We start from the raw sequence: 15,156 nt of genomic DNA, 5'->3' as shown, positions 1-15,156 counted from the left end.
CCCATTTCTAGGACCCCCGCTGCACCTACTTCCTCAGGAAGGCCTCAAAGGCCTGGAGGCAGGACTCCCGAAGTTCGTCATCGTCCAGGTTGCAGAACTCCTCCACCAGGGGCACCAGGCGGTCCAGATGGGCCCCTGCAGGACCAGGTGGGTCACTGAGGCGAGGCCAGCCCATCTCCTGGGCTCTCCCAACCCATGGCAATCAGCCTGTGCCTGTCCCTGCCACCTTGGCCACTGCAAACTGTACCTCAGAGGCTTCAGCAGATGTGGGTTGTAGCCCTGACTCAGCCCCATCTAAGCTATGGGACCTTGGACACAACACAACCCTTGTTTAACCTCAGATTACTCATCTTCACAGTAGGGAGAACAGTGCCCACCAGCCAGAGTTTGTCAAGATTATGGATAAAATGCAGATAAAGATCTGCCTGGCACAGAACAGGCACTCAATAAGTGGCAGCTGTTGTCAAAACTATTACTCATGTTCTTGATTATTCCCTGTGCTAGGCTGCAGCCCTGGGTGAGGAAAGTGAGGAGACGGGCACCGCTCTTATAGACCAGGCCAGAGGGGCCCCCTGCCTGGTCCCTGGGCTTCATAAGGAACTCCAGCTAAGCCCTTCTCCAGCTACACCCTTCCCTACTTTCCTGCCCAGTCAACCCTGAACCCATGTCCGGTCCTGTGCAGGTCTCTTTTCCAGGTCCACGCTTCTGAGGGTGGCTGCCATTGGGGAAACGTGGACAGATCTGGACTGCAGGCTGGGGTCTCCATGTGTGCTTGTAAGGGCCCCTGCAGGGAGAGGGCCAGAGGGGCAGGAGGGCACTGTGGCCACTCACTTACACTGCCTTGTTCTAGCCCAGACTAACTCCAAGGAGTTTGAGAATAAATTCAAACCTGATCGCTGAATTCCATTTCTAAAAAACTAACCTCTGGTGACAGAAAGGAGATCAATGGTTCCCTAGGGTGGGGCCTGGGAAGGATGTGCTGCAAAGAGACACAAGGAAAGTTCTAGGGGGTGATGGAAACGTTCTGCATCCTGATTGTGGTGGCAGTTTCACTGGTATATGGAAAGGTCGAAACACACTGAAGTGCACACTTTAACTAGTGTGCTGTGTTGTACACACGTCATCCCTCAATAAAAATTTTAAAAAATTAAAACCTTGTTAATCACCTAGGTTGTTATTAAGGTACAGTTGTCAAAATAGGACGACAAAACATATTTTACTTAAGTCTGGGGGCATGACTTAGAGTTACCCGCGCGAGCTTCTGGGTAGGGCTCAGAAGCAGGTCAAGCTCAGGGCCCACCTGGCTGCCTCTTGAGCCCACCCTTTCTCTTCCAGGTGCTCCAGCCCCACCCCGGCCCCGCCCCTCTCCTCCGCACCTCCCCACCCAACCACATCCCCTAACCAAGGAGGTAGCGCACCCAGGCCTTGCCCCTTAGCCCAGGGCCCGCCCCTCTCCTAGCGCTCCGTCCTTAGCCCCACCCCCCGCCACGGGGCCCCGCCCCTCACCGTGGGCCCCGCCCCCTTACCCAGGCGGTGGCCTGCCTGGCGGCCAATGCTGCCCAGACACTGGATGAGGGTGCGGATCGCCGTGGGGCTGGCTGGCGCGCGTGGGCCGGGCAGCTGGTCCAGCAGGTGGTCGGCGAGCTCCACGAAGAGGTCGGTGCTGCAGGCGGCCGCCAGGTGGCCGAGCGCCCCAACGGCCCGCTTGCGCACGGCCAGGCGCGGACTGCTCAGCTGCGGCAGCAGACAGTGCAGGAGGCTGGCGTGGAAGGCGCCCAGCGGAGCGCCCAGCCTGGGGAGCCGGAAGGGGCGTCGGGCGGGGCCCACCCGGCGGGCAGCCTGGGCCAGGCACCTCCCCTCTCCCTATGGGCTCCTGGCTTCTTCCCCGTTATGACAACCCAATGGCCCTAGGTAAACAGGAAGGTACCCTGCAACTGTGTGAAGTGATTACTTATTATCACAGGAGAGGAAGCAGAGAGGGGAAGGGTTTTGCTCAAGCCCACTCTGCCCACCTGGGGAGGAAGCCAGATGTACTGGGGCTGGGGGACTCCAGTGAGCTTTCCCGACTTTCCCCGAGTCTGGGCCTTGCCTCAATGCTCATCCTCACTCACTCACACTCACTGAGGCCAGACCGATCTCCAGGGTACCTCTGCCTAACTCCTCCAGTGGCTCCCCTGTGCCCCTGGGATGAGCTGAGCTCCGGGCTCAAGGCAAGAGGGAACGGCAGAGAATGGTTTCTGCACACATAAACGCAGCCCATGCCCACCCTGGCAGCTCCCATCCCTCCTTCAAGCCAGGCCTGTGCCTTTCCCGTCGCATACATGAAACCTTTCCTCTCACTCCACACATACACATTGACCTCACCCTCCCATCTCTCTCTGTCCAGCACAGACCTCTTTCCTGGGTTTCATTTATTCATTTGCTCACCTACTAGAAAAGCTATGACACCCTACATGATACCCCACAACCTCCAGGGACCCCATGTCTTCGATGGCCTCTGTCCTCTGGGCTGAGGGCAGCCTCCCCATCCAGGGTCCCCCTATGCCCGCCCACGCCTGGCCAAGTCCTACCCACCCTTGAAGAGTCAGCTGACTAGACTCGCTCTGGGAAGGTTCCCCCTTCCTCAGTCGGGTGAGGGTCTCCTCCTCCGAGCTCCTACTGGTCCTGCTCTTAGCCGTGCTGCTGTTCTTACTGCACTCACAGGTTTACATGTCTGTGAGCTTTTCCCTGCTGCTGCTGCTGCTGCTAAGTCACTTCAGTCGTGTCCGACTCTGTGTGACCCCATAGATGGCAGCCCACCAGGCTCCCCCGTCCCTGGGATTCTCCAGGCAAGAACACTGGAGTGGGTTGCCATTTCCTTCTCCAACGCATGAAAGTGAAAAGTGAAAGTGAAGTCGCTCAGTCGTGTCCAACCCTCAGCGACCCCATGGACTGCAGCCTTCCAGGCTCCTCCGTCCATGGGATTTTCCAGGCAAGAGTACTGGAGTGGGGTGCCATTGCCTTCTCTGGAGCTTTTCCCTAGAGGCGGCCAAGACCCAGCCAACTCCATCCTCCCAACACTGGTCTAGCACCTGACATTTTTCTGGTAGGTGTTCAAATCTTGAGAAGCTGAATGAATACTTTAGAAAAGTGTAGTGCAATTGAAAACACTGGCCCAGCTATTAGGTTCCTCATGTCCTGACTGTAGTGAGGAGAACTCGTTGACAGTCAAGTTCTCCTGGGACACTACTGGGGCAATTAAAGGCCCCTGAGCACAGGGCCTGTGGTACAGTAAGTACCTGCTCTGTGAAGCTGAGTCCCTCCCTATGCCTTTGCCACCCCTCCCTGCCATCCTCATTGCTCAGGGTGGCCTCCCGCACCTGCTCAACATGTCAGAAAGGATGTCCAGGGCTTCCAGCTGCACGGCCACGTCCTCCTGCTGGGCGATCGCACTGGTGAGCTGGCCGGTGATCTTCCGGCACACGTTGGAGGCCAGGCTGGAGCCTGCACAGAGCGCAAGGTGGGCGCGGTGAGGCCCAGGGCCAGCCTCCACCTGTGGCTGGCCTTTGCTCTGGTTGCATTCCTGAGGCCACATCCCCCACCCCACCCCCAAATGGTGCTGACCAGAGAAGCCAGGACGTCCAACGTCCAAGGTATGACCCAGGGTCCGGCCAAACTAAAGGAGACAGCTGGGGAGCTGAGGAACCGAGGGCAGACCTGCTGGCTGGCCCACCTCACATCTGACCCCTGTGCCCTCTGCCTTCCAACGAGGAGTCTTTCCCAGACCCCTGGCGGCCTGGAGGAGCCAGATGACCATGTTCTGGCCAGTGAGATACAGGTCAGTGTCTTCTGGGGAAACATGCACTTTTCTTATAAAGGGCAAGAGACCTGGGGAGAGACTTTAGCCCTGTCCTAACTGAGCTTCTCGGTAAATTGCTACAAAAATGGAGTGGCTGATCCCTTCCGAGTTAAGCGAGAAAAGCAACTCCCCATGTCTTCAAGCTGCCATTAGTTAGACTGTGTTAACTGCAGAGTCTAAGAGCATCTCTGAAACACAGCCATGAAGTTAAGCAGACGTGAGTCTGAATCCTCTGCTATTTACCAGGCTGACCTTGGGTAAGTCCCTAAACCCCGCTGAGCCTCTGCTTCTTCAATCATAAACTAGGACAAATAACAGAAGCATCTGGTCCCTGGGACCTGGGTACCTGTGGCCGCAGTGGGGAGCTCCGACAGGACGGTCTTCAGGCCGATGCCAGCGATGTCTCGGAGCTGCTCCTTGTCTGACCGCATGTTGGCACAGAGGGCATCCACGATGGTCTCCACCTGGTACTCCTTCACTTTGCCCACCAGAGGACCCAGGCTGAGCAGGGAGGGAGGGACTGTAAGAGCCCAGGCTCAGCCCGAGTTGGGGTACCTCTTAGGTCCCTTCAAGGCTGTGGGGCCACATGTGCTGAGGAAAAGACTCAGATCAACAAGGGACTCCCTATTTTGCCAGAAAGAGAGGGACCCACCCTCTGGCTATGCTGACCTCATTCCTGACGCCTCTCAAACCTGCATCTCCTCCTGGATGCATCTCAGCACATGGCTAAAACATCCAACCCAGGAACCTCAGTTGGAAACCAAGGAATGCCCCAGAGCAGGGTTCTCAAACTTCCACATGTATCACAATCTCCTAAAGGACTCCTTCAAATAGAATGAACCCCAGATTTTCACACCACCCCAGATTTTCAGACTTAAGGGGTCTAGGTAGGGGCCTGAAAATTTACATTTCTAGCAAGTTTGCGGTAGATGGTCCAGGGACCACACTTTGAGAACTTCTGCCTTAGAGGCTTGCTTCTCCAAGTGTGGTCACAGATCAGCCTCATCAGCTCTATCTGGAGACGCAGAGATGCAGAGCTCAGGTCCCACCCGAGAGCTCCTGGACTAGAATCTGTGCTTCAACAAAACCGCCAGGTGACCGGAAAGCACATTAAAGTTGAAGAATCGCACAAGGGCTCCCAAGGCGGCTCGGTGGTAAAGAACCCGCCAGCAAATGCAGGAAACACGGCTTCGATCCCTGATCCGGGAAGATCCCACATGCCTTGAAGCAACTGAACCCAAGCACCGCCACCACTGAACCTGTGCTCTGGAGCCTGGGAGCTGCAACTGTGGAGCCCGCACGCCCTAGAGCCCGCGCTCCACAGTAAGAGAAGCCACCGTGATGAGAAGCCCGTGCACGGCAACTGGAGAGTCGCCCCCGCTTTCTGCAGTTAGAGAAAGCCCGTGCACAGCAGCAGAGACCCAGCGCAGCCAAAAATAAATAAAATTAATTTCAAATTAAAAAAATAAAAACCGCACGAGACACACTGTTTCTCAGCCTTAAGTCTGCACTGCCGTCACCTGGGGCCTTTTAAGAACGCGTTACCCAGGTACCAGCCCTAGAGTGTCTGAGTTAAATGGTTTCAGGTGTGGTCTGGACACTGGGGAGTTCTGTGGTTTTTTTTTTTTTTTTTAATTTCCCAGGTGATTCTAATAGGCAGTCAAGGCTGAGGACCTCTGACCTAAGAGTGGTTCCCAGATGGTGGTGTACATTAGAATGCAGATTCTTGGGTGCACAGCCTCATCTGCCTGCCCCGGCCCCACTTCTGAATCAGAATCCCTGGGTGAGGAGCACACAGTTTAAACAAGGGGCTCACATGTCTGCAGCGCACACCAGTTTGCAAAACTCAACTTCTTTCTCCATCTAAGAAATCGCGGGTCCTCCCACTCAACCTCATATAGCACTGGTTCCCAATAGGGGTAATATTGCTCTGAGGGGTATTTTGGAAATTTACTGGCAGGCCTTCTATTAGTTATGCTCATCATTGCTATTTAGATGGTACTTCTGGCTTTTATTGAAGGGAGAGAGGGGAGGCCGGGTGTGACAGAAAGACAATATTGCGAAACCATGTTTCTTGTCCTGCTGGAGTTTCTAACATCCCACAGAGCAGTCACACAGGTAAAAAGTCTTTCTATAATTATCTGAGTCCAAAATGAAATTATATGTAATTTCATTTTACATATAAACACAAAAATACTTTTTTGTACCATTTTAATATATACTCTAAAATTTCCAAAACATGCAGGTATCAAGTAACTTGAAGGAAGATTGTAGTTTGTTGTTCTGGGAAACTTTACCAGGAGATGGTCACCATTTCAGAAATCTCCTAAAAGCAATGCCACTGTGCTGGTATTTGAGTCCCCAGCATCCGCACCTGTCTCCACCTGCTTCCTGCCTCAGCGCTGACAGGAAGCCTACACTCTGGTGCAGGCTTCCCATAACTTTATTACACGGCTACCATCAATGTGCCTGAGCATTTATGCACTGAAACACACACGATCTTATTATCAACTGCATTCCTCTTCTTTCTTTACGTGCCGGTTTAGGGCATTATATAAAGTGTTTTGTAATCATGGGTAGAGGTAGGTTCTAGTATGCATGAAGTTCATTTCATGGTAAGAAAAGAGTATTTCAGATTATATGTTATAAAGAGGGGTTACTGCTTTTGCTAGTAGGAAACCAGTCCACATGATCTCAATTCCACTGTCAGAGGGATGACCAGACCACAAGCCTGAGCATGTCTTGTTCCCCAGTGAGACTCTTTACTGAAATCCCCTGCTCTTGGGGTCAAGTTGAAATTCACTACCAGCCTAGGATGCCAGGATCCAGCCCACAGAGTACTGTTTTGAGAGACAGTGCCCCAGTTCTCTGTTGACCCCTGCCATTCCTCAGTCTCCTGCCCACCCCAGCACACACACGCACACACGTGTTCTGAACATAACCCATCTTGCTTTTTCAACTCTGGGGGTAACCAGCAGAGGTCTCAGGACCACACATCATGAGGCCAATGGCAAAGACCCCCGTGTTCTTTCACCCCCACCATTTCTGTACATGCCAGCCTGACTTTCCAGCTGCCAGCATTCGCATCTGTGTCTGAGGGTTTTCTCTACTTGGAGATATCAAGGAATGCATAACCCCCTGCCTACCCCAGGAGCAGCCCTCAACCAAGGAAAGCTGGCAGCTGGGACCCCCCTGAAGGTCTTGTCCTACAATGCGTTCCAGGGACCACCCCCTGGCCCAGCAGGGTTAAGCGCCCCTAGCCCACAGCGGTACGCTGCTTGAGAAGTCATGTTTATTGCTTTTCTTCCTTCCCTATGGCCCCACCAGCTTCCTGGGATCTCTTCCCTAATAAACTTACACGTGAACCCCTGCCACAGGGTGTACTTCCAGGGGAACCCAGAGCAAGGCACTGTCCAGCTCGACTGGCACTCTAAGGAGTTGCTTGGTCATGTCTGACTCTTTGCGACCCCACAGACTGTAGCCCGCCAGGCTCCTCTGTCCATGGGATTCTCCAGGCAAGAATACTGGAGTGGGTTGCCATGCCCTTCTCCAGGGGATCTGCCTGACCCGGGAAGGTGCTCCAAGAACTTCTCAGCCAGTCTTCTCCCAGCGGCTGGACCCCAAAGGGGCAGGGACCCTCTGGCTCCCAGCGGGGCCAACACTTACCACTTGACTGCCAGGTTCTGCACCTCCCCGTTCTTGTCCTCCAGGAGCCGGAGCAGCATCTTCACCACCTTGCGCTCACTGTCCTCGTCCAGCTGGATGGAGTCCTTCTGAAGCTCCGACATCAGGTCACTGGTGGCCATGAACCTGGGCAGGGAGGGCGGAGGGGCATTGCCGAGCAGGCCCCGGGCCCTGGTGACTTGGGCAGTACCCTTACAGTTTCTCCCAGGAGCACACCTTGATACAAAGGGGCAGTCAAGAGCAGGTGGATTATCTGGGCTGTGGGCACAGCTAGGTCATCACAAGGAGTCCTGTGTGTGAGCATGTACTGACTTCCAGATTCTCTTGTCTGAATACAGCTGGGTCTACAGTCTATGGTTTTTCCACTAGTCATGTACGGATGTGAGAGCTGGACCGTAAAGAAGGCTGAGCACCAAAGAACAGATGCTTTCGAACTGTGGTGCTAGAGCAGACTCTTGAGACTCCGCTGGACAGCAAGGAGATCAGACCAGTCCATCCTAAAGGAAATCAACCCTGAATATTCATTGGAAAGACTGATGCTGAAGCTGAAGCTCCACTACTCTGACCACCTGATGTGAAGAAGCCGACTCACCGGAAAAGACCCTGATGCTGGGAAAGACTGAGGGCAGGAGGAGAAGGGGACGACAGAAGATGAGACAGTTGGATGGCATCACCAACTCAATGGACACGAGTTTGAGCAAGCTCCGGGAGATAGTGACGTGCTGCATGGGGTGGCAAAGAGTAGGACATGGCTGAGCGACTGAACAATAGCTTCCAGTGACAGTACCTGGCTCAAGGGGTGACAGCTGCCTCTGGAGGTGGACACACACTCTCCAGGCCTGCAAGATCTCCCCAGGCCCACTGCACCTGCTTACTGGCTCTTGCAGGCACTTGACAGCAGCAAGACGAGATGCAGTGAAGTCCAGATCAGAGAGTGGGCGGCCCCAGAAAAAGAGTCAGGCTTTTGATCCCCCACCAGCCTGGTTTTCTAGCTTTAGCAAGTCAACCAAGAATCTCCCCCAGCCCTGCACCTCACAACCTGCCAAGCCAAGGCTCCTAGGGCAAAACTGATCACAGTAGGATTCCAGCCTCATCTTTGCAGGCTCAGACCTGCTGCTGGATGTCACAGTGGGCCCCAGGGCCCCTCAGGCAGGAGGGCGCTTGTCAGTGTCACAGCTGTTTATCTTTAACAGCTGGGATAAGCCTCAAGCTGCTGAGAGAAGGAAGGAGGTTAGGCTGGAGGCAGGGAGAGGGTGGCAGGGTTGACAATGCCCACCTCTGGGCCTGCCTGCTGCAGAAGCAGCAGCCAAGGTCAGATGAAGGAAGAGATTTGGATCTGAGCCAGGACAAGGCTGAGGGTATGGGCTCCCCAGGTGGCCCAATGGTCAAGAATCTGCCTCCCAATGCAGGAGACGCAGGTTCGATCCCTGGGTTGGGAAGATCCCCTGGAGGAAAAAATGGCAACTCACTCCAGTATTCTTGCCTGGGAAACCCCATGAACAGAGGAGGCTGGTGGGCTACAGTCTGTGGGGTCACCAAGAATCGGACACGATTAAACAACAGCAACAAGGCCTGCGGTAGCCACATGCACTCCTAAGTCTGTCCAGCTGAAGGGATGTTCAGAGAAGGCAGGCGGGACCCTGAAGCTGAGTTTCTGCTGCAATTTGTAGAGACCCAGCTCAGCCTGGCAACCCAAGGGATGTGCTCCTTTGCCCAAGATGGGCCTCCTGCCCCTTTCTTTCTTTTCCACCTATCGAACTCCTATTCATCTGCCAAGGGCCCAACTCAAATGTCCCAGTCTTGGGGAAGACTCCTCTCACCATCCTGCCCTATCCTCCACCCACAGTCTCTAAGCACACTTGGTCTCCCTGGACAGGAACCTCTCGGATACCCTGCTCCCCTTCATTACAGCACCTCTCACACTGCACTACAAGCTTGGTTACCAGTGTCTCCTCCATTTAACATGAACTCATAGAGGCCTGTCAGTTCATCTCTGAGTCTCCAGGCCCAGCAAACAACTAGCCCAAAGAGGCCCTGAGCGGGCAGGGTGAGGGCAGGAGGGGGAGGAGGGTTAGAGTCAGCCCCTAACAGAGCTCAGAGCCAGAGAGCTGTGTGGAGATCCAAACGCTGAAACCCATTCGTCTGAAACATGCTCCAGCATTTCAGACACTGCCAAGTTCCTGCAAATACTCAGCTCTCAGACATATATTAATACATGTGTATATGTGTACGGTGGTGGTAAGAAGGGCAAAGAGGAAAGGGTATAACTTGGTAGATAGGAGCTTGGGCACTGAAGTAAATATACTGGTCATGTCACTTACCACCCAGGTGACCTTGAGCAACTGGCTCCTCTCTCAGCCTCAATTTTTCCTTTTACAAAAATGGGACTTTTCTTTGCCCCACTTCATAACATCCCTGGGAGGTTGTAATGGGACAACCAGCTCTTAGCATGAGGCAGGTGAGGAAACTAGGCTCAGAGAGGTTGCAAAGAACCCAGTTGCATTGTCACCCAGCAAGTTGGGAAAAGAATCAGCCTGCCATTCAGCTCTCCTGGCTCCTCAACCAATACTACTCTGTGTTTTCAAGAAATGATGTAGCAGGGACTTCCCTGGTGCTCCAGTGGCTAAGACTCTGCTTCCACTGCAGGGGGCCCCGGTTCCATCCCTGGGCAGAGAACTAGATCCCACAAGCTGCAACTAAAGATCAAAGATTCCGTGTGCTCCCACAAGGTGAGACCCGGCATAGCCAAATCAACAAAGAAATATTCAAAAAAATGATGCAGGAATTCCTGCAAGATCCCTCAGTTTACTCGTTTCACTGCTGGAGACTGAGTGGGAACAGAACAGCCCCCTGCTCACAGAGTGGGGACTGGGAACTACGGGGATGGAAGATTCCCTCCACCTGCCCAGGACCCCCACTTGCAGTCACCACCTGCCTCCAGGAGCCAGAGGACACAGTCTCAGTTTCATTCCAGAGAAACCCTAGAGGCGACTCAGCTGAAACACTGGGCCACATGGGTGCCTGGACAGCTGGTCAAGCAGGACCCAGCCCCCCTGGTATTTGGACTGTAAAAATAGACACCATCCTCATATGCTTGGGGGTGGTTTTAAGTGTTCTCAGGACCGCTGGCAGAGCAGACTGGGCGGGCTTCTCAGGCTCCAGTTGGCAAGGCTGATTCCCTCTCCTGGAGCCTGGCCCCAAGGCCCTAGACAGTGGGGCACATCCCCTCGGCCATCGGCCGGCTGTGTGACCTTGAGCAAGTCACTTCACCTCTCCAAGCCTCTGGAGACCAGGAAGAACAATCACGACCACGCAGGCAGACGGGAGGACTGAATGAGATTATACTGGACAACAGGGAGCCTGGGACACAGAAAACCTTCACTGAGCACCTGCTGTATACCCAGAACAGCCTCCGAGACACAGAAGGAGAGTATACAGTCCAGTAGTCCAGGGGCTCCGGGTCTCCCAGGCTCCAGAAGAGAACGCAGCAGAAACGTAGGACGGGCACTGGAGGCATCCCAAGGAGGCGATGACTGAGTAGGAGCTAGCCTGGTGAAGCAGGGAAATGAAGGGACAAAGAACTTCCAGGTAAAGGCCCAGAGCAAAGAGACGCTGCAGCCTTCTGATATGCACAGGATCACAACAGTGTTCCTGGGGCTTCCCTGGTGGCTCAGGGGTAAAGAATCCGTCAGCCAATGCAGGAGATGCGGGTTCGACCCCCTGGGTCGGGAAGATCCCCTGGAGAAGGAAATGGCAACCCATTCCAGTACTTGCCTGGAGAATTCCATGGACAGAGGAGCCTGGCGGGCTACAGTTCACGCAGTGGCAAAAGAGTCAGACACAATTTAGCCACCAAACAGCAACCACAAATTAAGCATTCACCTGGTGCCAGCATCCCACATATAGCTAACTCTTCACACCAACCCTCCAGGTGAGTTGCTATTATCCCATTTCACAGAGCTTCTGAGACTCAGAGGGATTAAGCAGCTTGTCCGAAATCATACCGCCAGTAAATGACTGGAGGCAGGATCTGAACCCAGGACTGTGGCTCTGAGGCTCTACTAAAGCGGGGTGTCTACTAAAGGGGGGCTGTGGAAGAATGAGTTGCTGAAGGCGGGGGTCAGAGCAGGAGGGCAGGGCCTCAGTCTCCTCCCTAGTCAAGAATCAGACAGCCTTGCCGAAATCTCATCCTCTGTGTTAGACTGACCTGGATGTGGACGCAGATTCTCCACTTCCTAACTCTGTGACCGCACCTGAGCCCTTTCTGCCTCTGAGCCTCACTCTCCCCATCTGTAAAATGGGGTAACTGACCGAATGCTCAATGGGTAGGCGTGGCTATCTCCTTTGAAAATTTCTTATAGCTCAGAGGGTCCAGAACAGGCTCCGTGATCATGGGCCAACCCTTTTTCCCCTCCTTGGGCCTCAGTTTCCCCAGAGGAGGAGGGGGTTGGAGTTTTTGTGGGAGTGGCCCACAAAAACGTAGAAGCCCCCATCCGAAGCATCACCTACCCGCGTCTGCAAAGCCACTCAGCCCAGCCCCCTCCCGCAGGCAGGGTCGGAGCAAACCCGCGAGGGGAGGGAAGGGGAAAGGTTACCCCTCTGAAGTGCGGGGGTGGAGGTGAGGTCGCTGAGAGGGGGCTGAGCTGAGGGTTCCAGTGAAAAAGTCAGCCCTGGGGGCTGGAGTCCCGGGAAGGGAACGGGTTTCAATGCGGAGAGGAGGAGGCAGGAGAGGCCGAGGGCTTCAGCGTGGGTTGAAGAGGAGGGCCGGGGCCCGTGGCACGCGCGGAGAAATGCGGGCTTGGGCAGAAACGCAAGAGAGGAGAAGTAGAGACACGGGGCGGCCGAGGGCCGAGCGGTGGGACGGGAGGCAGGGGCTGAAGTTTGCGCGGTGGGAATCGCAGCTGGGCTGGAGTCCCGGAGAGGGCCGGGCAGCGATCCGCGGACAAGGGGCGCCCTCCCAAGCCCCGAGCTCCGGAGCGGGGCGCAGAGGCGGGGAGGGGGCGTCTCGGGGGGCGGGGTGGAGCTCCGGGAGGGATGCGAGGCGGGGGCTGCAGGGTCCCGGGGGGCAAGGACCGGAGCTCCAGGAGGGGAAGGCCGGGGGTTCAGGGCGGGGCGGCCCGGCGCGGAGCCCCGCCGCGGGCGCACCTGAAGTCCTTGTCGCTGGACGTCATCTTCTCCAGGAGGCTGGAGATGTGGAAGGCGGCGGTGCTCATGGTGGCTGCGCCGCGGGGCCGCCGGCGGGAGGGAATATGGCGGCGCGGGCCCCCTCCCCCGCCGCGCGCTGGCTGCGCTCAGCGGACAGAAATAGCCGCCCCCGCCCCGCCCCGCCTGCCGGCGCCGCGCTCGCCGCGGCCGCGGCCGCCGCTGCGGGAGGCAGCAAGTGGCAGGCGGGTGGCGGGAGGCGGGAGGCGGGAGGGGCCCGCCGAGGGGCTCGCGGATCCCTCCCCGGCGTCCTTGTAGCAGCCGAGGGCCCATCACCGCTTGCACACTCCCGCGGACGGGGAGCTCACCACCCCTCAGCGGACAGCTCCTCCCTACAATTCCCCGTGGTACCCTGGATCCTGCTAGCGAGACACAGTCACGGTGACCAGAGAGTCTTAGGTGGGAGCCCCCACCTCGGTCAGTTCTGCTCCTGTGAGGCCTTGGCCAAGTTACTTGACCTCTCTAAGCCTCAGCTTTCTCATCTGCAGGCATTCCAGAAACAGGAGCTGCTATTGTCGGTCAAGCCAACCAGCGCACTTCCCATGCGGCCCACCCCAAAGCCAGACAGGGTATGAGGAGTAGTACCCTGTCGCACCAGGCCTTCTGCCTGCCTCATTCAACCCAGGACATCACGGCCGGCTTCTTCATCTTACACCCAACGCAACTGAGGCCATAGAGGCAGAGGGGCTTGCTGCAAGTCACACAGCCAGTCAATCTGGGATGGAATCAGGACTGACCCCAGACTGGGCAACAATTCTTAAATGAAGCGGCACAGTTTCTCCTCAGGTAGGTACAAGCTCAGGGTGGCAGGATCTATAGGAAAACAGGTAGAGCAGCAAAACTTCTCCAGGGCTTCCCTGGTGGTCCAGTGGCTAAGAATCTGCCTGCCAATGCAGAGGACGCAGGGTCCATCCCTGATCAGGGAAGATCCGACATTCCTCAGAGCAGCTTAGCCTCTGTGGGACAACTGCTCTTGAGCGGCGCTCTGCAGCAAGAGAAGCCACTGCATTGAGAAGCCCCCGAGCTAAATAAATAATATATACATGTATAGATATAGATATAGATATAATCAATTGTATTTTTTAACACTAGCAAGCGGGTACTCTTTCTGCCCCCTTCTGATGCCTATGTCAGAAGCTTTCTCTATCTCCTTTATACTTTAATAAAACTTTATTACACACACACACACACACACACAAAGAAATTCTCTAAACAGCCAGGAGGCTATTGGCTCTTGGAAAAGTGAGTCGTGTGTGCAAGACAACCCTGGGTTCAAATCCCCACGAAGTTGCTTTCTGACTGTGACGCCTTGGGATAATGACACAACCTCTCTGAGCTATGATCGCCTCACCCTTGTAAGAAGGGGATAAAGGAAATCTTTATTTGATAACACACTTCTTGGGTACCTGTTATTATGGGCTTCTGGGCTCCAGAGCAGCACTGCAATGCTGGAAATTTTCTGTATCTGCACTGTCCCATACGATGGCCACCAGTCACATGTGGGGCTTCCCTTGTGCCTCAGTGGTAAAGAATCCGCCTGCCAATCCAGGAGACACAAGAGATGTGGGTTCGATCCCTAGGTCAGAAAGATCCCCTGGAGAAGGAAATGGCAACCCACTTCAGTATTCCTGCCTGGGAAATCCCATGGATAGAAGAGCCTGGCGGGCTACAGTCCATGGGACCGCAAAGAGTCGAACATGACTTAGCAACTAAACACCAACAACCACAAGCTATGTATAACACTAAATCACTTTATGGCTGTTTATAATATTAAACCACTTCTTTCCGGGATGGAGAAAAATGTCTGGGCTTGAAGCAAACAAGGTTAAACTCTTGTTCTGTTATATCTTTTTGTTCTGTCACATCTTTGGGAAGTGATCTAGGCGGGCAGCTCCAGCCCTGTAGGGGGAGCCAAGGAGCCAAGCGGTGAATGTTCATCTGTGCGTGCTCAGTCATTTCAGTTGTGTCCAACTCTTTGCCACCCCATGGACTGTAGCCCTCCAGGCTTCTCTGTCCATGAGATTCTCCAGGCAGGAATACTGCAGTGGATTCCCATTCCCTCCTTGAGGGGATCTTCCCGACCCCAGGGATCGAACCCGCTCCTCTTACATCTCCTGCACTGGCAGATGAGTTCTTTATCCCTATCTCCACCTGGGAAGCTCTGAGTTTTCGTCAGTCTTTACCAAAGAGCCGGGCTGTTAAACACAGGGGGGATATGGAGGGAAACTAAGATGTGGTGAAGAACAACTACTTTTGTGAGAAGACAGAGCTGAATTTGAGTCGCCTCTAGCTGTGTGACCTCGGGCAAGTGGCTCAGCCCCTCTGAGCCTCAGTTTCCACATCTATAAGATGGAAATAATAGCACCCACACAAGAAGGAAAAGCTCTTGGCTGAATGCCAGGCACAGTTGTTTTTATTATTGTTACAGCTTG

At 54.8% G+C, this 15,156-nt stretch overlaps 1 protein-coding gene across 1 annotated transcript in view; it reads right to left on the bottom strand.

Annotated features, from left to right (window-relative positions):
* Window positions 1-12,812, bottom strand: part of CAND2 (cullin associated and neddylation dissociated 2 (putative)) — a 28,418-nt gene extending 15,606 nt beyond the window's left edge. Inside the window, exons 1-6 of the mRNA XM_027523725.1 lie at window positions 12,668-12,812; window positions 7,505-7,648; window positions 4,185-4,339; window positions 3,360-3,483; window positions 1,527-1,792; window positions 30-135 (exon numbers count right to left, since the gene is read on the bottom strand). Of these exons, the coding sequence (XP_027379526.1) occupies window positions 30-135; window positions 1,527-1,792; window positions 3,360-3,483; window positions 4,185-4,339; window positions 7,505-7,648; window positions 12,668-12,735 (863 nt within the window). The 5' untranslated portion in view covers window positions 12,736-12,812. The remainder of the gene's footprint in view (window positions 1-29; window positions 136-1,526; window positions 1,793-3,359; window positions 3,484-4,184; window positions 4,340-7,504; window positions 7,649-12,667) is intronic.
* Window positions 12,813-15,156: the final 2,344 nt, after the last annotated feature.

The sequence above is a fragment of the Bos indicus x Bos taurus genome, chromosome 22, assembly GCF_003369695.1.
Source record: "Bos indicus x Bos taurus breed Angus x Brahman F1 hybrid chromosome 22, Bos_hybrid_MaternalHap_v2.0, whole genome shotgun sequence".
Classification (NCBI taxonomy): Eukaryota; Metazoa; Chordata; class Mammalia; order Artiodactyla; family Bovidae; genus Bos; species Bos indicus x Bos taurus.
This window is presented reverse-complemented; position numbering and strand designations above follow the sequence as displayed.